Genomic DNA, 22,951 nt, shown 5'->3' with positions numbered 1-22,951 from the left:
ATGACTGGAGGGTGGACAATGTCATCATAGTCTTCACGAAAACGCCGAGTAACTAACACCCTATTTCCAAAACAAGCCCCTCTCGTGAAATAATGAAGTATATTTTACACTCGCATATTGCTAACTTCCTAACATCTGTCTTTTTCTTTTTCACCCAAGTAAGCATAATTCCCGCAAAAAAAAATCATTCTTGTGACCCTCAACGTGCACTTTTCCTGCGTGATAGCGCTAAAAGCTTAATAATAATAAAAAAAATCTTGCCCGCTCTAGCCTCCCACCGTAGGATCACACGTCTTAACCTTTTTCATAACTTTCTTTTGCATTATTTGCCTTCTGACAGCCGTACATAAAAAGAGCTTTCCGCATCGCCAGCTCCGGTCCCCTATAATGTAGTAAATCACCCACAAGCTCCTACTGCTAGTTTTAAATTTCGGCAGTCATTTTTCCAGCGAACAGCACGAAACTGAAATCTTCCGCCCAACAGAGTTTCCGCCTTCATCGGCCCACTACTTAAGCGGACCATCGAAAAGCAATTGATTGCAATTTTTATTATCTCTGTTTGCCACGAAACGCCCTCCCCCTCTTGAACTGTCACAGCATTATATGTTTCCTTAAAGATTAAGACCTTTGAGGAAACCAACAAACAAGCAAATAAAAAAAGCGGCTGTGATCAGATGCTCCGCCAAAAGCATCGGAGAGAGAGGAAACGAGGGGTTCGTCACACATAAGATGCTACACTGCACACGTGTAATCTGCTCCATCCGTGTGCTCAGTAAGAAGTTCACCATGTCCTTTTGACGTCACTGCGACTTGTTTTTATTTTTGTTGGAATCGTTGCTTTTATGCTTCTCCCGTTCATCTATCGAGACGACGCACTCAGCGCAAGCACGAAAAGTGGCTAGCAATTGAGGCTGTGAAAGGAGAGGGCGTGTATGGTAGACCAGAGATTGCAACGCACCTCGAATACCATTTTGCAGTGACAGTAAGTTAGAAGGCAGGTAGATATTCATCGGGCTCCTTGAAACGTATAGAAAGGTATATTACATGGTGTCATATGTAATATATATGAATTACAGTTATATAACCTGTCATGCTTCACAGCGTACGATACTTCGCAGGGTAATGTGCATCGTTTCGCTAAGTGCGAATGCACGCACGCATTCAAAAAGAAAAGCAAAAGGCTCAACGTTCGCTATTTGCTGCATAGAACTAAGAGTTCCATCTCACAGGAATTACACACATGCCGATTTGTTGATCGTCCTCACCGCGTCATACAATATGTTAAGAAGGTAATATCGAGGGGACATATTTATGCCGCGAGTATGAATCAGAGCATACACAAACGTGCTTGTGTTTGTTTCAGCGAAGCTTCCGCGAACTTCGCCGCTCGTTGCATATGTGGCTTCATTCTGTAGGGGGAAAGGGGCAGTTTAAAGAGTGGAAAGGAGAAAGTGTGGCCAGCTGCGCCCTCGCCAAAGGCTTGCCGCTGGCTGTCTAGACGCGGACGGGTGCCGCGGTGTTCGTTATGCGTATTCGAAAAGCTGTGCCGCATACAACTTAAGCTTTCCGGACTGTGCGCAGAGCTATGAGTGACTGTGAGTGATGTCAAAATCACAGGTGTAAAGCTTCGTCTTCACTGCAATAACCTCAGTCGCAAATAGGATTCACTGTGTTGACGTCACGTTTTAGTTCCATATATAAAATGACGCGTGAGACATATGGGTCGTTGGTCGCTGTCTTTGCGGTCATCGACCGAACAAGGCTTTTGGACTCCAATGAAAAGTGCTAACAACGTAAAACGAACATGTCTTTGTATCGACAGAACGTCCAAAATAGTTAATGATGCTCAGCTGCTGGAAAGAAGCGCAAAAAGTGACAAGCGCTTGTTGCAAGTCCACCGTACTGTTGCTCTTTCGTGACATGTATTTTTTTGTAACCTTTACTTATTCTTTAAAGCGTGAGCGACCCTCATACGAAAAGCATATTTCACGCATTTCTCGCGGATATAGCGAGTTTTCTATTCATTCGTGCAGTTGCCGCGCCGGTCATATTTGTAGGTGATCCTCTCCTATGGACACGACCGTAATAAAACAGCGGACTGTATAAAGCCTTAGCTCTCGCACGGGATAGCGCACAGTGCTTACGGGACTTGTATGTGATCTCCATCAAAATTTAGGCGGAGCGATGAAGTTAGAAAGTAAGCTGGGGTAGGATGCTCATGCACCGCTGTCACTTGCAGGGATAATTAGAGGGTACAGGAGATGCCTGTTTCCTGTGGGGGACATGGTGGTGGTATGCGGTGTGTGAGGTGTAACGTCCCGAAGCCGCACATCGGCTATGAGGGACGCCGTAGTGGAAGGCTCCGGATCAATTTATCCAACCTGGTGTCCTTTAACATGAGCAGATACCGAACAGCACGCGCGAGTGTTTGAATTTCGCCTCCATCAATATTCTTAATCGAAGGAGGGATACAATCTCCCTAGCTTCAACTCAGGAGCCAAGAACGAAACGCATCGAGCCACAGCGGCGGGTCTGCACTGAACGTCATTTGGATGATGACGATGATGATGATGATGATGGCTGTGGTAGTGATGGCGACGACGCGACGATTTCAGCCGGTTGTAATCGCAGTGCACAACGAAGTCAACTTGGAGCGTATTTCAAACACTGAAGATGGTGTGAAGGGGCAGTATTAAAGGCATGGCGGGACATTTCAGTGCACTTACTTAAAATAGGTTAAAATCATCGCGAGCTCCGGCGAAGCGCGGCGGAATTGATCCTTTACCGAAAGGAGACGTCGAGAGAAAACGTCCGGACATTTCGGGCTGAAGCAAGCACAGCTATCGCAATGGTGCAACAACCTCCGCATGCGCATTTCGCTCTGCAGGGTGAAGAACCCGTGTCGGTGCTTTCGAACGCCCTACTTGCATCCGTCCCTCGCGGGATTCAGAGCGAGTTGCAAACAAGCCGAGCTTTACGAAATGTTCCAGGAAAGCTGATACGAACGCAGGAAGCGCCGAAGCGATCGTTTCTGCCCTTGTGCTCCGTCGGTAATTGGTTGTATATAACGAGGTCACTGCGCATAGCCGCAACGACGGCCTGTTTCCTCTGGTCTCGTGGCGGAGAAAAGGAGGCTCAAGAAGTTGGCAGCGACAGCGTCGCAGCGCTTCGCTCTCTGCAAGTTGGTTGGCGAGTCCATTTTTTCCTGCTCTTCCATCCGTAGCTTCGGGGGACCAGTGCAGCGCATTTAATTCGAATGTCCAGCGCATGCAGATTAGGCAATTTGCTCATAGGTTAAAGTGGGTACGCTCGGTCAAATGCCACTGACACTGTATAGCATACATTAGGTTCCTTGTCCTGGCCTTCTAAGCAGCTGGGCTCTTCGAACTTTTTGCACTGATGCACTTAGCAGGACGTTGACCCTGCTTGATAATCTTAAGGGCACACTATGGACAGCACTGTCCAATTATAGTGATCAGTAGAAACTGATGCTCAAGCTTTTGCTGGGTACACTAACGTTTGTCTGGCAGCAAAAAACAACAAACATATATTGATGAGAAAATTTAATTTATAAAATTTTCATCCACTCGATTCAAGCTCGTGACGCCCACACCGAGTAAGATTGGTTACCACCGTTTTGAAGTGAATGCAATGCATACATAGCATAGCGTCTGGGATCCGCGCGAAAAATTCAATGTCGACGCACGCGGTTTGTTTTCGAAATCGTCCGGCGATGACGGCACCTGTATTACGTTTTTTTTTACTCTTTTCTATCTTATAAAAGTTCCTTTTTTTGGTGAGAATGGTTTCTTTGTCGTTAGAACGCCGTAACCTATCGATACAAACCAACTTCCATTGGCCTTCAGTGTCCTTTTAAGAACATGTTCGGTTCATCATCCGAAATGTTTGACCTCCAAATTTTAAGACCGTCCGCTTTTACAAAGTTCATTTTTCTTATCTTATTATATTGCTTTCCCACCGGATCTTGGGATACTTCCCTGGTTGCCTCTCCTGATCCTGAGTACCCTGTCAACTCTTTTAAACACGCCGGAAAAAAATCTGCGCTGTTTAATAAAGAGTTACCTTTCTATTTTACAAGACCGTCAATATATTAAACTGCGTTCGCCTCCTAAGGTTACTGTGCATCGACACAGAGCGCATTGGCCAGGAAATCACGCGTTAGGCTTTTAGTGTTTTAAACTTTAGCTTTCCGCACATTGCTGTTGGCGTCAAATGTCTTCGTGAATAACAACGGCCGCCGCTTTAACATTTTCGCTGTTACCAACATACTCTGATTACAAGTGCAACGCCCACGCGTGGTCAAATCTTGCTTTCACGGCGTAGTTACGGCGAGAATTCATCTCTTCCTTCTAGCTTGGTGAGAATTACATGAAAAGGGCATCTCTATGTGTCTAAGTTCACTTGCGCCACTCGGTCTCCTGCCTGTGCTATGACGCGTCTGAGATTGCGCTATACATGGAGGAGTCGACTCACCACAGCGTGTTTGTACTTTAATATTTGTCTATAACCGTACTGTTGAGCCGGGACCATTCTCTTTCCGTCCTGGTTTGACAGTCCCTTACCGTAGTTTCTCGTATTTTGTTGTTCCCTATCTCCGTCGAGTTCGGTGCACAGCTGGTTCAGTGGCTGGCAGTGGCTACTCTAGCAACACCATAACCCTTACAAAAATGGTCCATAGACAGTCTATAGCTTCTTATAGATTTTATTGCCTTCCTATAGATATTTTTGTCTATTCATAGCGTATAGACTTTACAGTACCTCTTGCTGGGCTTGTTGGTGTAAGTAACATTGTGTAACAAAAGATAAAAAACAGCGCTAATTTTGACACAAACCACACAGAAAGACCAGCGCCCGTCCTGTCTGGTCTTTCTGTGTGGTTTGTGTCAAAATTAGCGCTGTTTTTTATCTTCTGTTACACTGTATAGACTTTCTATAGACGAAAGTCTACTAAAAGTGTATGGCCATAAATCTATAGATTATCTGTAGACTGTCATAGGAATTGTATTGCCTATAGACTGTTCTCTAGAGGTTCTCTGTAGAGAGTCTATAGACTTTATAGGCAGAAGTCTATGGACAGTACATAGACTCTCTTAAAAATTTTGTAAGGGAACCTTTGGTCACTGCTCGAAATTTAGAGAAAGCAAACTAGAAACTAATCAAAGCGGTAGTCTAGCCTTCGTTTTCTCTCTCTTTATCTCTTCCGTAAAAAATTTGCTGCCTGCCCGCACGCTTTTTTTTTTTTCAGCGTCAAAACAAACGAAGCGCGATAGCGCAGGTGGAGCACAGCGCATCCAGAGCACTTTGTGCCTCCAGCAAATAAACGCGCCATTCATCTCATCTCGCTGCGGCGTTTAATTGCAAGCGCAAACTGCGGAGCTCCGCCATGCAGGCCTCGGCTCGTCTTCGTCGACGCGCGGGGCCGCAGCCGGCGCGCGTTCCCCGTATACCGTCGACGTCTTGCGCGCGCTCGGACGTGTAAACAAGGCGCGTTTGGCCGTGTCGCTTCGCCGCAACGAGCCTGCGCCGGGCCGCGTCGATGCGCGCAGCTGCGGTGACAAAGGCCCCCGCGGCAGCCGTGCACACCCAACAGCTTCGCCTGAATGCAAGCCCGGCCACGGCGCTAGCGCGGCACGCTAGCAGCCGCCGTCTTTCGCTAGACAAGAGCGTCGCCGCGCTGCAAATGAAGGGGCAGGAAAAAGGGAAAAGAAAATAAAAATTATAACACGCGCCTCCGTATAAAGCAAAGGCACGGAGACTTGGCTACGGAACTCTAAATCCCAGCCAGTCTTTACGAGTCGCGCGGGTTTTCGCAGTATTTGATCGTCCACCAGTAGGCGATCGATGGCGATGAAAGGGGCATGCATTCCTCCGAGGCGGAGCCATGCGACCGCACTGATGCACTGAGCATACTGGACGTAAAGGACGTATGATTGATAACGTTTTTCAATCAAACCTCCGATGTAGTCGAATACAAGCGCACCGGTTATACATTTTGCGCACTACCTGGGAATGCAATAGAAGAAACTCTCTCTCTCTATCTCTCTCTCTCTCCGAGCGTGCGTGCTCACGCGTGCGTGTGTTTGTTTCTCGAGTATTTATCATCATTTCCCTTTACCTCCTAATACTCTCCCTATGCACACTAGCGCTAACGCTCATCTTAAATCCACGCGTCCCTTATACAACCGTTTAACGAAGTACTTTCTCTGGGGCCGCCGCGGTGGCTGAGTGGTTATGGTGCTCGGCTGCTGGCCCGAAAGACGCGGGTTCGATCCCGGCCGCGGCGGCCGCATGCATTTTGGGTGGAGGCGAAATGCTAGAGGCCCGTGTACTGTGCGATGTCAGTGCACGTTAAAAAACCCCAGGTGGTCGAAATTACCGGAGCCCTTCACTACGGCGCCTCTCATAGCCTGAGTCGCTTCAGGACGTTTAACCCCCATAAACTAAACTAAACTAAACTTTCCTTGGGGGCTGCATTCAATAGACGGGGCGCGATCACAATGGTTGCTTAATTTTCCATTTGCAAATATTGTTACTGAGGCTAGATGCCTCAGCATGAATGGCGGAGCGGGCGGAACTGCAATACAGCTGCTGACCGTCCCCAATGACAAATTTAGGCCGGTAAAATGGCATTGACGCTCATTAGCTTTCGATGAAGAGTGCTCCGGAAGCACCTTTTGCAGGTAGGAACAAATTGAAACGTGAGCGGACGTGGACTCAAGCTGAGTTCTGCTTTGGACGCCCAGTTATAGTCACCGTTCCGGACAACGACTAAAGTATTCATTGCTTCATTATCAACGATCGCAAGAAGTTGTTGGTACTGTAGACACCATAGTTCAAATATGGTGAAAAATACCGATTTAAAAAATTCACATTAAAAAGTTTTGAGCTATATTAATGCCTCCACTATTGACTTTTGACCAATGCCATGCGACAGCAGACTTTTAAGCAAATTTTGGCGATGCTTCATCGCCATCCACAGAGCTTTCTGAGACGATTCTTGACCGTGAACGAAATGTTTATTTATTACACCCTCGATTTGGAGCAACGGTAAAAGGCAGTGAGCATGGGATGTCGCAAAGGCCATTTTGTTGGCCGGAAAATGGATGGCCACTCCTATTTGGGCCACCAAGGAATCGTTTCAACGTTTAATTTCAGAAGTGCTTAACAACATAAGAACCGTACTGTACAATTTCGCTGTACTGTTCGAAGAAAAAGCTGGAAAATTGCAGAGCTAAGCTTACCGACTTAGCTCATCAATCAGTGAAAGTTGCTATAGGTTTGATTTAAACATTTAGCCCTGCATTTGGTCGCGGAATCTAAATCGGCAGCTGAAAAAGAAAGCGTAGTAAAGTTCATGCGAATCGGCGAAATCGATACAGCCACCCGTCGCCTCTCACCCTCTCTCTCTTACCTCTTGCACTTCCGTATCGCTCTCATCCCTCCTTCCTCTTTGCATGATATCATCATATTGCATCATATTGAAGTTCATTGCATTAAAGCGCATGGATAAGAATAAATAGTACCCACGTCTTCATAGGCGTACACTGCGCACACCACTACGTACAATGTACAGGGTCGCTAAGTATGAAATGGAACACGCCAGCGCAGCGCCACCGCTCTTCGCGAAGCGCTGCCGCCGCGAGCCGACGAGAATAGGCGCAAAGGCGCATACGCCTGGTGCCGCCGACTCTCGCCGGCGTTCGGCGTCTGCCCTTCGATATACCTTCGCGAAGCGCGGCTGCCACGCGCTCGCATGTTCCCGTTCATATTGAGCGACCCTGTACCCTGCAACCGCGCATGTAGGAGCTTACGTTATCCAAGTCATCCACGTGACCTTGGGAGAATAAGATGAGGAAGAGGAAGTAGTGGATGCAGAGGATAACATTGAAGAATGCACACGCGTCTATGGGAGCTCTTACAAGAGAAACGAAGCTAAAATAAATTGGAAAGCAGCCAAACTCATAAATTAATACTCTACTGCTTTCCTTCCAGTAGGTAATGAAGGCATAGCGTGGTTAGCCTGCGAGATTTTTTGTTTTTTTTTTCCTTTTGCTGCAAGCAAGTATTGCTATAGCTGTTACTCCTCTGGTGTGCTAATTAAGTAGAATGTAGGCAGAAAAATGAATGAATACATTTTTATTTAGGGAAAGGCGGCTCGCTGGCGTTGCTTGGGAGAGGGAGAGTTAAACAGGGAAGAGTTATTTAAATCCGGTGGTGGATGTGTGCTCGAACTTCCGCAGAGCGAGCAGCGCTGCTGCTTGCCGCACGCGGCGTTTTTCCGGCGTTGTCGGAAGGAATAAATAAACTGAATTGCATGGCAGATCTCTTCGTCTCTTTGTGTGCCACAGCTTCGTTCTCATGGCCAACGTCACTCATCCGAGAGAATCTTGACGTAGAGCCCCGCAAAATAGACAAATGGCGGTGCTTTGGGCGTCCAAAGTTCGGTGCGTGTGAACTGGCAACCGTGCATGCCCTGGGGAGATCGGGGCGTCTGGAAGTGAAGAAGATTTATGCAAAACGCGTGCACCTGAAGGGCGCACAGCTGCTCTGAGCGCCGCGGTTGCCCACTTCGACAGAGGCGGGGGAGAGCAGCTGGTCTGCCGCAGGCGTCGCCGCTTGTTCCGCGTTCTCTGAGCGGACGGGTTCCTTAGCAGCGGGCCTGAAAGGGTTCCCGATATAGGATACACACGCCTCTAATTGCGTACGCTGCGAGAGCCGTTTCTGCCTCTTTCGACGTCGGTTGCAGAGGTACAGCCGTTTCTACAGCTGTGCATGTTTGAGGCACGCATCGGCTCGATCATCGCTGTATATATATATATAAAGGAAGCAAACAGTCACCGAAACCAAGGGGCATAGGGGAATGTTTTCAATCTTTTTTTTTGTAGTGCCAATCAATCGGTTTAAAGAAAATTACTTCTAAAGCAGCAGAAAAAACAACCATGCCGCCGGTGGGATCCGAACCCACGACCTCCGAATATCGCGTCCGGTGCTCTTACCAACTAAGCTACGGCGACGGCTGTCCAATCTCCTGCTTTCGTGGGTATTTATGTTTACTGCGTGTAAGCGAACCTTGAGAGTGTTCACCAGCGCCACCCTCGACCATAGCGGTGGACGTAGCACGTCCTGTAATACCGCGAGTGTGACGTAGAACGTCATCTAACGGCGAGGACTGAAACTGTGCGAGAGCCCTCTTATACTACCTATGGCAACAAGACTGCCAGAACCGAGACCCCTGTTAACCGATTGATTGGCACTACAAAAAAAAAAGATTAAAAACATTCCCCTATGCCCCTTGGTTTCGGTGACTGTTTGCTTCCTTAATATGTTTATTAAACGAGCCCCTCATTTCCTTTACCTTGTCTGCTAATAGCTTAACGGGGGTCTCGGTTCTGGCAGTCTTGTTGCCATAGGTAGCATAAGAGGGCTCTCGCACAGTTTCCGCCTTCGCCATTAGATGACGTTCTGCGTCACACTCGCGGTATTACAGGACGTGCTACGTCCACCGCTATGGTCGAGGGTGGCGCTGGTGAGCACTCTCAAGGTTCGCTTACACCCAGTAAACATAAATACCCACGAAAGCAGCAGATTGGACAGCCTTCGCCGTAGCTCAGTTGGTAAGAGCACCGGAGGCGATATTCGGAGGTCGTGGGTTCGGATCCCACCGGCGGTATGATTGTTTATTTCTGCTGCCTTATAAGTAATTTTCTTTAAACCGATTGATTGGCACTACAAATTGAAAAAAAGATTAGAAACATTCCCCTATGCCCCTTGGTTTCGGTGACTGTTTGCTTCCTTAATATGTTTATTAAACGAGCCCCTCATTTCCTTTACCTTGTCTGCTAATAGCTTAACGGGGGTCTCGGTTCTGGCAGTCTTCTTGCCATAGGTAGTATAAGAGGGCTCTCGCACAGTTTCCGTCCTCGCCGTTCGATGACGTTCTACGTCACACTCGCGGTATTACAGGACGTGCTACGTCCACCGTTATGGTCGAGGGTGGCGCTGGTGAACACTCTCAAGGTTCGCTTTACGCAGTAAACATAAATACCCACGAAAGCAGCAGATTGGACAGCCGTCGCCGTAGCTCAGTTGGTAAGAGCACCGGACGCGATATTCGGAGGTCGTGGGTTCGGATGCCACCGGCGGCATGGTTGTTTTTTCTGCTGCTTTAGAAGTAATTTTCTTTAAACCGATTGATTGGCACTACAAAAAAAAGATTAAAAACATTCCCCTATGCCCCTTGGTTTCGGTGACTGTTTGCTTCCTTAATATGTTTATCAAACGAGCCCCTCATTTCCTTTACTTTGTCTGCTATATATATATATATATATATATATATATATATATATATATATATATATATATATATATATATATATATATATAGCGCTTTATGCTAACAACTCGAGCAATGATATTACCCGTCTCGCATGCGGGAGGTGCGGGGTTCGATCCCCACCCAGTGCCGCCGGGTACCCACCGGTGATGCAATGGGTACAAGCTTTTCCCCTGGTCTGTTGCTCGGCTTATTTGGGGTGAAATGCTTGAAAAAATGGGTATTTAACCCCACCTTGAGAAGTCGAAAATACCTTGTGTCATGACGCTCTTTGGCCATATGTTCCCTTGCGCCATAAAAATCCATAATCATCATCACAGTTGTGCCCAGTTACTATGGACGAGCCGAATTATAGACCATTTTTTTCCACAGACCAAGGTTTCTCAATCTATTTGCGCCTGCAGTGTGTTTGTAAACTCGCTGTTCGGAAAATGGTCAGGGCCAAAATTCGCAGAGTCTATTAGAACCACTGTATTTTTGTCACGCTAATATGGACAGCAATTCGGGGGAAAATCTCGACTGTCCTTCACTGTGTGATGCATGCAGGACACCAGCGAAAGGATGTGCGAAACTTTAAATGCTTGAGTGGGGGCCTTTTGTGGTCTCGTGCTTAACAGTTAAAAAGTGCGTGGTCAGCGTGCCTTACCATTTACTATATTTCATTAATGAGAAGAAAAGTTGCTGTGCAGCTTGTGCTACATAGACAGTCGCATTCCGCACCCGTCAATCGACTGAGTACACATGTCTATTTGAGCTCCATGGGATGTGAACAGTCCTAGTAAGTGATACGTCAACACACAACGAGGCGGCATAATGCCTCCCATGGACAACTAAGCGCTCCAACTGCACCGCATAATGCACCTGGAGCTCCAAGATTTTTTTGTAATTTCCACTTCGCTGCCCACCACAATGCGGCGAAGCAAACATTCAAATTGCTTTATGTGAATAAAATTTTTGTTTTCTTCGCGATTTGTAATTACGGACGACTCGCTTTATGGACAGATTTACCCGGAAACCGAAGTGTGCATATTAACTAGGCACGACTGTAGAAGCACAGAAGGCTTTAGTCTAATTTTCAAAGAAGTACTCTTGTACGCTCGAACCATCTGAACTTAAACGGGCAACACGCTGAATCGATTTCTTGGAATTCCGCTGACTTCATTTGATGGCTGACTTTCCTGTTGAGTCGGTTGTGTGAACGGATAACAAGCCCTTCATTTTTAAGAGGACGGAGCAGGCACGTTTATAACTACACTTTTTTTTTTCAAAACGGAAGGCTTGGCTTCAAAAGTATTGTTCTCACAGTGGTTGCTTTAGAAGCGTAGTAAATACTTCTACGTAGCGCCAGAACAGAGTATTTTTCTATCGAACGACGCGCTCCTTTACATCTACCTTGATGCTGGAAACAGCGATATATGAACGCTGCAGCGATCGTGCTCCGGCACAACTGAGAAACCGAGAACAAGTGTGGCACATCTGCGGGAAAGTTCATCTTTCCACCGTTCTTTTAACCCGCCGCGGTGGCTCAGTGGTTAGGGCGCTCGACTACTGATCCGGAGCTCCCGGGTTCGAACCCGACCGCGGCGGCTGCGTTTTTATGGAGGAAAAACGCTAAGGCGCCCGTGTGCTGTGCGATGTCAGTGGACGTTAAAGATCCCCAGGTGGCCGAAATTATTCCGGAGCCCTCCACTACGGCACCTCTCTCTTCCTTTCTTCTTTCACTCCCTCCTTTATCCCTTCCCTTACGGCGCGGTTCAGGTGTCCAACGATATACGAGACAGATACTGCGTCATTTCCTTTCCCCAATAACCAATTATTATTATTATTATTATTATTATTATTATTATTATTATTATTATTATTATTATTATTATTATTATTATTATTATTATTATTATTATTATTATTATTATTATTATTATTATTATTATTATTAATATTATTATTATTATTATCACCGTTCTTTTCGTCGACGCGAACGAATCCCTATTTTTAACACATCTTCTGCATCACCAGATGCTCTGAAGAGCGGGAAAACGTTAACAAACTATAACAAAGTAATGTTCACAAGTTTAGTCAATGGCGCTTTTAATGTTTCGAGCTCGAATACGCTCGTATTACGACATCTGGTCGCTGTGCCTGGTGATGGAACTCCACTTACAGTGACAGGTGAGGCTGGCCGGTTTCTGAAAGAGCATATTTGTATACAATTACTAGCCTTTCATTCTTCATTGTATAAAGGCTTTTGGCTGAGAAACCGCGTGAGTTCGTGGCTTAACCAGTAAAACAAATACTGATACGCAGTACTGGCGAGCAGCATTACACACAGCTTGGACCTGAGCGGTGTTTCCGCGTTTGTGAGCGAAATGAAAACATCGTGTTTTCTTCCTCAGTTCGCCGTTCTATTCCTGCAGAATCAAAACCGGCATAACTTTTTAATAATGTAACTCATATTGATTTTGAAAAGTTCAAACAGGAGAAACTCTCCTTATCTGCAACACTCTACTGAGACCTCAGTAGCACTGTGCAAATGTTTTCGTCGCATCATACATAGAATCAGGAAAAAGACCATAGGTACAGCTATTCCCATTAATTGTCAGCATTGCGATAGTATTAGCAGCTGTTGATGCCTTTAGCGGAAGTGTGTCACTTCTGGCCTGATGACGTGACTTCCTTCCATCCAATGGGAATGCTCCCGCTTGGAGACGTCACTTCTCTTCAGCCACTAACAATACTACAATGTGGTGACGTCACTTACCTCCACCCAATAGGCGAATTTTATCACCGACGACACATTTTGGCTCCATGAGGCTTCTTATACGCTACCGCTTTGGAAAGGAGAAGTTTTGTTCGGTTTATGGGATTTAGAGCCCCAAAGTGATTCAGGCTATGAGGGACACCATAGTGGAGGGCTCCGATAATTTCGATACCTGGGGTTCTTTAACGTGCACTGGCATTGCACGTCACACGGGCCTCTAGCGTTTCTCCTCCATCAATCGATATGCGACCTCCGAGGCCAGGATCGCACCCGCGTCTTTCGGGTCAGCAGCCGAGCACCATAACCGCTGAGCCACCGCGGCGGCTAGAAAAAAAAAAGAAAGAGCCTAAAAGAAAACCCTGAGTCATCTTGAAACATAACGCACATAACTTTTCAACAACGAGCGAATTATTCGCTCTATTTGCTGAGTAGCACGCATGCGCTTCCTTCATATTTTCGGGCAGACAAGCTTACGGAGGTAGAGATATTCTTCGTCACGTTGAGCCTTCGCCTTCCTGTTCCTGTCCGTTATCTGTTTGGCTTTGCCAAGACCGGCTTTTATGCACAGAGCACTGTGGCCATATGATGAGTGTAGAACCTTCTCACTGTCCCTGGCTAGTCTACTTCCGTGCAGCGTTCGCAGTCCAGCATGTTCTTTTCTTTGTTATGGGAAAAGAAACGGCACATCCTGACAGGCTGCTTTGACGGCCAAGTGCGCTTCTGTGCGGGGAACGAACGATACCTTTGTCTCGGCAGTGAGCACAGACATGACGAGAAGGAACACGGGCTGTCTGCAGGAAACGAGCGCACACCCGGCAACTCCAGATGCTTCGTCCACAGATAGCCACTGACGCGAGCTCCGGCGAGCTTCTCAGGCTAAGTAACACGGCGGAACCAACTTCCGTTGGAGAGCAGCAACCCTCAGTTTCCGAAGGGTTATTGGACCTCGGCGTTTCTCACAAAATACCGGCATCGCAGCGGAGTCTGGACGGTATGTTCTGATGTGACGCACCTCGTACTTCCTTCGTGAAGAATGTCCTTGTAATATTCCAATAAGAGGGCTCATCAGCTGACTAGTTCGCGCATGAGATGTAATTTTAATAAAAAAAAAACTTCCGGGAAGTCAGGCTCACTGCGGACTCCAATTATATTCCGCTCTTGCGTAATATCACCTGCTGACCACTGGCCTAGGCTTTACGTCAAGAATTATCGACAAGCGCATTTTTGAAAGGTTGCTTTTTTTAACGCAATTTTTTTCATATGTAGTAAGATCCCTCTATAACAATTAATACATCGGCAGATCTCTCCATGGTTGGCTTGCATTTTTTTTGTTATTGACGTTCTTGCTGTAGTCAAAAACGTTCACCATTGGTTTTCAATGGCATTAAATGGAAAAATGCTTAAAGAAATATTTTGCTACGATTCATAAGAATGGATCATCACCTTCAATGTTTCTCTACGAGTACCTTAAAATATTGCACAGCTGCTTCACAATTACAATTCATGACCAAGAGTCTTGGAATAAATTCCCATTTCAGCACTGCCGCTCAAAATGCATAACTAAGGCGCTAGCTTTAACTTTTTCGAATTGTTTGTGCAGATAACCTAGTAGCAAGGTATTTAGAACAATCCAGACATTGCCAGGATATTCCTGCACTGGGTGGCCAACGTGACCTGCTGGGTAACCTCGGAATATGCGTTTTGACGAGTTCCCTAAACAAGGAATCGTACTGCTGCGTAGAGTTTCTCAAGCTGTTTTCGCAACATTTACATTCTGTTTATGTCATCGTTGGCTGATGAAGACGTCGTATCATTTTATCTTATGCTCCTGTATCGCCTACTGGAGATATATATGAAGAGTCTGCCGTAATGTAGCAGCCAGTCTAGACCCGAGCGTTGTCTAGATCAGATCACGTCCCATTGCTTCGAAAAGGCATTGCTTCCATATATACAGAGACCAGCTCTGAGCGCTTACTCAGGTTGTTTGCTTAATTTGTGTTTAAAATGCCGTTTCTCTATATCAGTGGAAACATAACTGCACCGCTCGTTACTTAGTTCTTTCATGACTATATAATCCATGATGTCTTGTCAGTCGCAGGCAGTACGAATAAGGAATTTTGGTGGAGGTCGAACACCATGCCGATTTTTCTATTTTAAAGAATGCACAGTGCTATATGTTTGGTGCAAATAAAAGTTAAGAACAACACCATGAAATAATACTGGGCTTTCGCAGTGTACAGCACGTAACAGCTGAGCACAGAACAGTAGCGAGTTTTCGTAGTTGCTATTACACTGGAACTAAAGGGCGAGCTATTCAAAGGTCGAGAACGACTGGACTTCACTGCAAATGGCATTCTGAGCTGGTGACGTATATCGTATTCTTTCCTGTCACATCAGCTCTTCTTTCTTATGTAATTCTGTGCCTTTGTCTACCGACCTAAACAAAAGTGCGCCATTTATGGTAAAACAGTGTGCTTTTAGTGGTTGAAAACAACATTCATGCATAAGCAGCGGCTATAACCCGCCACTGTGTGCATAACGCAGAAACAGCAGCTAAAGAGTTCCTTGTTTAGTACGCCTGATGATAAGCAAATTTTTGTCGGTAATGTGCTTTCTCGCGGAAAGGTCCAGGAAACGCATGCGTGATTGACAGCGTTTACAAAGCTTACATATTTTACCAAGGCTCAACAACAGCGTTTATACATGTACTAATTACAGGCGCTATTGCAGGATTCGCGAGATAGATTGGCGTCACGTCTAGGTTTCAGTGCCTGTGCATACTGACCTGTATGACAAGATCATCAAAAGCAGACTGACTACAAATTTAATACAAGTGTAAATGTTGATGGCTTGCATTTACAGAAACTATACGTTTATCTCAATTGCGCCTCGTTACAGGAGTGGCTAAGAGTATGTTGTGCGTCACGATGTCATTAAATATCTGGCCCCAAGACTGAAATTGCGCAGTGTTAGTTCGCACAAATCGATTGCTTGCGTAATTATTTGCGGTTTGAGTGTAGCATGAAAACTTCGGCGATACTTCGATGGCGCCAGAGGACCGTTTTAGCTGCTCTTACCATTCCCCTTAACATGCCCACGTGGTAAGGGTGTCATGCCATCATTCAGAGGTTGCCTAAGCAGCCGCACTGAAGTGCTTTATTAGCAATTTAGAGAAAGCAAGCACTTTTGATCAGTAATAAAAAAAAAGATCTCCTATCTGCCACGAAGTTGATTTGGGAGAAATTGACCTAAATGACGATCAAAGCTTATTAGCCTGGATAGAATGCTTAAAAACAAGACGCTCAGCTCAAAACACAAGCAAGCAACTCAGCTTAAGTAGACGACCTGTTGTTTTGTTTGCATCTTTATTTTTCCTCTACCGGCATTCCTGCTACTTACATGTATCAATGTTGCCTTCGACTTCTTATACAATACAATTACATGTCTATCTGTGCACACTCCTGTTATCGCAGCTAGTCCGACGTTATATATAAATGTTCCTTTCGCAAGTGAAAGCGAAAAGTTTGTTCATTCAGTTTTGCATAGATTTATTTTTTTACGCATCCTGAAGGTGTTCTTATAACCATATGATCGATGACATGATTGCGGGAAAACCTCGCGAGTACACTAAACCTCACTGTTGAACATTGTCTACGTTCTAGGAAAGTGTCTTATCACACTTTTTGCAATAATCACGAGCGACCGACGCTGAGGCCTGCCAAAGACATAAGCATGCGCATAGACATCTCAGCGAGCTTCCTTAAAGCTCGCAGACCGGTGTTCCGATTTTTTTACATGTAAGACCACTTCGATCCCAATTGGTCGACACCATCGTTTCAATGGCTGATATTGTTGACCAGTTTACGGGCACCACCACATCACGCATTGGGTTTGCTTACAAACTGCTTTGCATCTTCAGTGTCAAGTTATTTTGTCTCAAGGTCGCATCAGAGTCATTACTTAGTTCTAATGACATAAAATGATTATATCTAGCATATGTAATCTTCGACAAGTTCGAACCCGACCGCGGCGGCTGCGTTTTTATGGAGGAAACACGCTAAGGCGCCCGTGTGCTGTGCGATGTCAGTGCACGTTAAAGATCCCTAGGTGGTCGAAATTATTCCGGAGCCCTCCACTATACGGCACCTCCTTCTTCCTTTCTTCTTTCACTCCCTCGTTTATCCCTTCCCTTACGGCGCGGTTCAGGTGTCCAACGATATATGAGATAGATACTGCGCCATTTCCTTTCCCCCAAAACCAATTATTATTATTATTATTATTATTATTATTATTATTATTATTATTATTATTATTATTATTATTATTATTATTATTATTATTATTATTATTATTATTATTATTATTATTATTATTATTATTATTATTATTATCTTAGACAAGGAATAAGGCCGAATCCGGCCGCCTTTGAAAACTTGAGCACAACGCAGCGAGCATATTAACCACAAAAATATAGTGTAAATTATCATGCAACACTCTGCATAAATATGGCCGAGCTTGTATGTACAACGCCATCCCAAGCTTTGGACGTTACTCGCTCGCTGGAAAGCTTCGCATTAGCGGCATAATTAACATGATACAAAGCTGGGCTAGTTGGAGGCTGTTCATGGTTAACTTTGTAGCAGTATGATGTTTCTTCGATGGTGTGCAAAAGGCACTGTGCTATAGCATTACGCAAGCGGTGAAAAGTGTGCGTGTCGCGTATGCGCCACACGGGGCCGACAAGTGTGCCGGTGCGTGGTGGCGGCTGACGCGCGGTCCCCCTGGCTGGCTGCAGTGGCGTTTCAGCTTGGCGTGTTTGAAAAGCAGAGGCTGAGCGGAGGCCGACCTCGTGCGCAGAACACCGCCGACGACGAGCTGGAGTCGCAGGCCAGCGACCATGGGCTCGTGATGGGGCCCGTCCCGAACCAGGCGCCGCTATTCTTCCGAGACGGCAAGCGCCGCATAGGTGAGCGCGTCTCTAGTTGCGCTAACCCCTTTGTGCTTACATTTTCATGTTTTCACATGTATGCGGCATCATTTAAATGTGTCTCAATGCATCATTTCGCACTGCTTCAAACTGCCTACATTTTAATGATGCAGGAAGTCATGCCTTTTAAATGCGCTTATTCTGTTTACCCTCGCAAGTGCATTCGCATTTATTGTACACATGAGCCCGGTGCTAAAACCGGGGCATGGGCACTCGTCAAGTAGCTTTGAATAGCTTTTTGTTCTTGCCCTTGTGTTTGTTTCTGGACAGAAAAAAAAAATGCCGAGGGAATTCGAGCTCAAAAATGAAATTAAATGCGCGCAAGCCCGCTCGGGCCAGAAGGCTGCTTGTCGTACATTACAGTCTCTGTGTGACAAGTTTATTACGTTCACTTCGTACAGCAAACACAGCACGTCTTCAATCGCTCTTTGGTTGTTTTAGCTTATGTTCGTATTTACCGGGGCTTCCTGTGCTTTATTATTCCGAATAATTTTGTTTCTTGCCTTTCCCATGAAAGCGCCAACGTATGGTAAGAAACAGAGGTTAGAAACCCGAACCTTTTCTCACATATGATTAATTCGTGCTTTGTCAATGTCGGTCCTGTTTTTGTGGCTACCGGGTTCAAGGATCGCGCATGCCTATCGACAGGTGTGCGCATTCTCCCACCACATATGATTCTTTTTTTTTTCTGTTCGTTCCGAACCATTCTTTTCGCCATCGTGCCATCTCCTCTTCTCCACTGTTTTCTCTTATTTTTTTTTTCGCCACGCATGCACAACGCGAACACGCAATGCCACTAAGCATATATCGCCCTGACGACAATCGACAACGGCCATACATCATCCCACTCCTTCGCACTAATGCCTGAGTACCGGATATTTCGGCCCTCCTTCAAGCACGTTAGCGCGGCAATTGCGTCCGCAATTAGAGCAGAATAAACTAATCCAAGCCAGCTGACACGCCACCGTTAATCATCTCTCCCACGCGTCGCGTGACAGTTACGGCAAGTACGCGTTGTTGGTGGAAGGGAGGTGTCGACGGTGTTCCCCACTTTCCGTGCACGCAGACTACGTGCTGGTGTACGAGGACAGCGAAGGAGCGCGGCTGGGAAAGCACGATGAGTGGCGGTCCACATTCATGGCCAACCTGCGGCAGGCCGGACTGGACATGGAGGAGGTAGGTGCCAACGTTTAGGCATATCTGCACAGGTCGATACGCGCCACAAAGTGAAGCCGCCGTCGAGCCGGGATACTCAATGTCGAGGAGCCGCTTTCTTTACGTAGCAGTGCTTACAGTATTGCCTGCTGTAATATAATTGGTTTTTGGGGGGAAAGGAAATGGCGCAGTATCTGTCTCATATATCGTTGGACACCTGAACCGCGCCGTAAGGGAAGGGTAAATGAGGGAGGGAGTGAAAGAGGAAAGGAAGAAGAAGGTGCCGTAGTGGAGGGCTCCGGAATAATTTCGACCACCTGGCGATCTTTAACGTGCACTGACATCGCACAGCACACGGGCGCCTTAGCGTTTTTCCTCCATAAAAACGCAGCCGCCGCGGTCGGGTTCGAACCCGGGAACTCCGGATCAGTAGTCGAGCGCCCTAACCACTGAGCCACCGCGGCGGGGCCCTGCTGTAACGCAGATTGTGGTTTTGAACTTCTATGCGCCTACACTTTTGTGTTATTGAATTTTTCCTCACTACTATTCCTCTGCTGTTGTCTTGGGTAAGTTTTCTGTTTTATTCTAACATTTTTGCGCGATTTGCTATGCATTCATCTATTACTGTAGTGTTTCCTTTCTGTAGAGCTTACTGGTACGTGTATCGACGAAATTACGAGAAAAAAATACATGGGACCAAACACGACACTTTCCAAGAAGTAGTTAAATATCTTGCGGCTTAAATGCACGCAATTGCATCGCCGACTCGCTGCATCATAAGAATCGACAAGTTGACAACCTCGTCTTCCCTCATAATGGAACCGGTTCTACAATATAGGGTGCTTGCCTACAGTTGGTGACAGCCCAGTTTTTGTCCCGGCAGTGGTCAGTAATAGCATGAAACTATTTGGAGGCGAAATTCTAGAGGGCCGTGTACTGTGCGATGTCAGTTCACGTTAAAGAACCCCAGGTAGTCGAAATTATCCGTAGCCCTCCACTACGGTGTACCTCATAGCCTGGGTCGCTTTTGGGACGTTAAACCCCGTAAACTAGCTATGCTCGCAATGTGGTGGACGCTGATTGGTTGGCCGCTTGACACTCGCAGGAGCTGGTGGAGGGCGAAAGCAAGTCTACCCACTTCATCAAGCTGTCGGTGCCGTGGCCCGTGCTGCTGCGGTATGCCGAGGAGCTATGCCTCCGCGCCCCGCTTCAGGTATACGAGCCACTGTTCCTCGCCGCCGGCTTCTATAGTTCACGCTCGACTCTGCGCGCATGCAGACAAACAGCGTCTGCAACAACAGCAACGGCGCCAGCAGCTGCTTCGTTCATCAAAGGTGCCGCTGATCTATCGGGGCATGCATAAAGTACTCAACGTAATCTACACGCGAGGCATGCAGAGCACAGCGCCGACTCCAAAAGACCAGCTTCGCTGATCCGATTATGAGCGCGTAGACGAAGTAGCTTGATAAAGCAGGCAGCTTGCATCTTTGTCTTTAAGCTTCTGCATCCTGCACTTTCGTTATAGAAGACGTTTAAAGCCTATCAAACGGCACGAGACAGCTTTTATCAAAGTTCTTTATTTACTTTCAGTCTCAAAACCTCGAGTTAAAGTCCGGGCACGTCCCTGGAGGTTAGCAGATGAAGGCGTCACCTATGTTCTGTGCAGTGAACTACTGGTGCTGCCACAGTTTGAACAGCTGTGAGAAATTCAAGACTATGTCGCAGATGGCGTGACAATCGCTATCCTTCAAGTTTGGGTGCAATAAGACGGCCTGATTTTGATTTATCGATTGCGCATGTGGGTAGGTTTCAAGGCAGCGCCTTTCCTTATAGACCTTTTACATTTGCCTTTCTGGGCGCAGTCATATTTCCACCGGGCTGGGCCAGCAGCGTTTTGATTGGTGGATTTCATACAGGCATCTACAGCGCATGCGCAGCACTGTACAAAACGCACGCGTGCTCATTCAAGATTTAAACAGTGAAAGTGTTTATGCTGGCCACTGCAAAAGATTGACAAAAGCGATAGTCTGAGCATTGCAGTCTTGACAACCTCGCAACCAATTAGCCAAACCCAGAGGAAAAGGAAAACCGGGTAACACAAGTGAAAAAAGCAAATATACTTCGCCTCTGCAATCATGAGAGCGAAATTTCAGCAAATAGTTTTTGTTTGTCGTTTTTTTAATGACTACATTTATTTATTCAGTGTGCATTCAGCTCCAACGCTGTACTTCAATTCAGCCGCGACCAATGATACAAATGACTATTAGCGCAGAAGTAATGCTGGGAGAAATACTTTTCTGTTCATTTCCCTTTGACAGACTGCACATTTCTTTGTGCTCATGATTAAATGTGGTGCATGTTAAACGTGTATCGAAGCATGCTCTTATACGATCGCTGCAGGCGCACCCCAACCCCAGCGTTAACTGGTCGGCGGGAGTGCTGGCGGCTTTGCGCATCCCAAACATCATGGAGGCCGAGGTGCCCAACAAGCCGCTGGACTACTACACATGCACCTTCAAGCGGTCCAAACTCGACAGGTACGCCAGCAAGTCTTTTCTGTAGTTTAAGACGTGCAGGTTTCCGCTTAAACCATATAAGAGTGCTCCTGTTAGGCGCCTCTGATCATTACCGCTGCTTCAATGCCGGAGAGACGCGAACGACAATACAAAAAAAATGACCTGCATTTTTAATTTCTTTTGAGTTAATGTCAGTGCTTTATTTTTGTCCGTTTGTAGTAGTGCGTTACAGGCGAATGGTAGTAGGGTCGTAGGGAGAAGCCATTTAACGAAATACTACCTATGGTCCATTTTGAGACAGTTTAACACATTGGACTGGTATGGCCTGTGTACATAATCGAAAGAATACACAATCAGTTCAGAATAGAGACTCTTAAACTGCACTATCGCTTATAAGCATATTAAGCTGCTCGATGTCCTCTTCGCAGCAGAAAATCATTGGACATTTATTGTCTTCGGGACATTCGCCACCCCGTCAAGCTTTGCAATCTGCTTGCACCAACGCGAAAAGTGTTGTAGTATCAAATGTAGTCACCATTGCTTGTGTTTTAAAATTTTTTCTGTTATTCTTGGAGGAATACGGACAGCGCGAAGGAGGGCAAAGGACGAAGAAAAGCACTAGCGTAAGCCAACTAGCCTATCTTGCATCCCTACTAATTTGTTTTCTGCTTCGCTCTTTCTCCTGCTAGAGCTGTTCTCCCTCTAAACATCAAACATGGAACCTCTCCACCCACAACACTGCACAGCGAGTTTCTAGTTCTATATGTCCTCATGCGAAAGTTAACAAAGTTCCTGCTTTGCACATTCGGATGCATTCCACGTGGCAGTTGAGGGACATAACACGTTCACCGCTTTGGTTGGGTGCGACGCAGGTGAACGATGTTAAAGCTTGCCTGCACTTCACGAGTATAAATACCTCCGGGAGTGGAAGGGAAAATAGCCGCTAGTGTATAGCTGAATTGGTACAGAGTACCACATGGAACATGCCGAGGTTGCACCGCGCGTTCGGATCCAACCAGTCGAGTGTCTTTTTTTTTTTCTACTCTCTATCAAATTATTGCTTATTGAAAGTATTATTTACTTACTTTGCTTCATTAACAAAAAATACTGACAACATTCCTCAATTATTTTGTTCGTTTCAAGGACTGGTTTATGGTTTATGGGGGGGGGGGGGGGGGGGT

The 22,951-nt window shown here is 46.2% G+C and overlaps 1 protein-coding gene across 18 annotated transcripts in view; it reads left to right on the top strand.

The window, feature by feature from the left end:
* The window catches only part of LOC144121293 (anoctamin-7-like), a 92,498-nt gene that overhangs the window by 47,424 nt on the left and 22,123 nt on the right, over positions 1–22,951 (top strand). For 6 of the 18 annotated variants that reach the window (XR_013312588.1, XR_013312589.1, XR_013312592.1 and 3 more), the window contains 4 exons: positions 17,970–18,078; positions 19,166–19,275; positions 20,360–20,467; positions 21,655–21,791. Coding sequence is in view for 13 of the 18 variants with exons in the window: in XM_077654426.1 (XP_077510552.1) it covers positions 17,970–18,078; positions 19,166–19,275; positions 20,360–20,467; positions 21,655–21,791 (464 nt within the window). In the remaining 5 variants the exon portion in view is untranslated. Of the gene's footprint in view, positions 1–13,906; positions 14,104–17,907; positions 18,079–19,165; positions 19,276–20,359; positions 20,468–21,654; positions 21,792–22,345; positions 22,394–22,951 lie in introns of those variants that run through there. The other 12 variants (XR_013312591.1, XM_077654423.1, XM_077654424.1 and 9 more) reach the window with 7 other exon arrangements.

This window comes from Amblyomma americanum, chromosome 2, assembly GCF_052857255.1.
Source record: "Amblyomma americanum isolate KBUSLIRL-KWMA chromosome 2, ASM5285725v1, whole genome shotgun sequence".
Classification (NCBI taxonomy): Eukaryota; Metazoa; Arthropoda; class Arachnida; order Ixodida; family Ixodidae; genus Amblyomma; species Amblyomma americanum.
The sequence above is the reverse complement of the archived record's forward strand: the minus strand, read 5'-3'. Positions and strand labels throughout refer to the sequence as shown.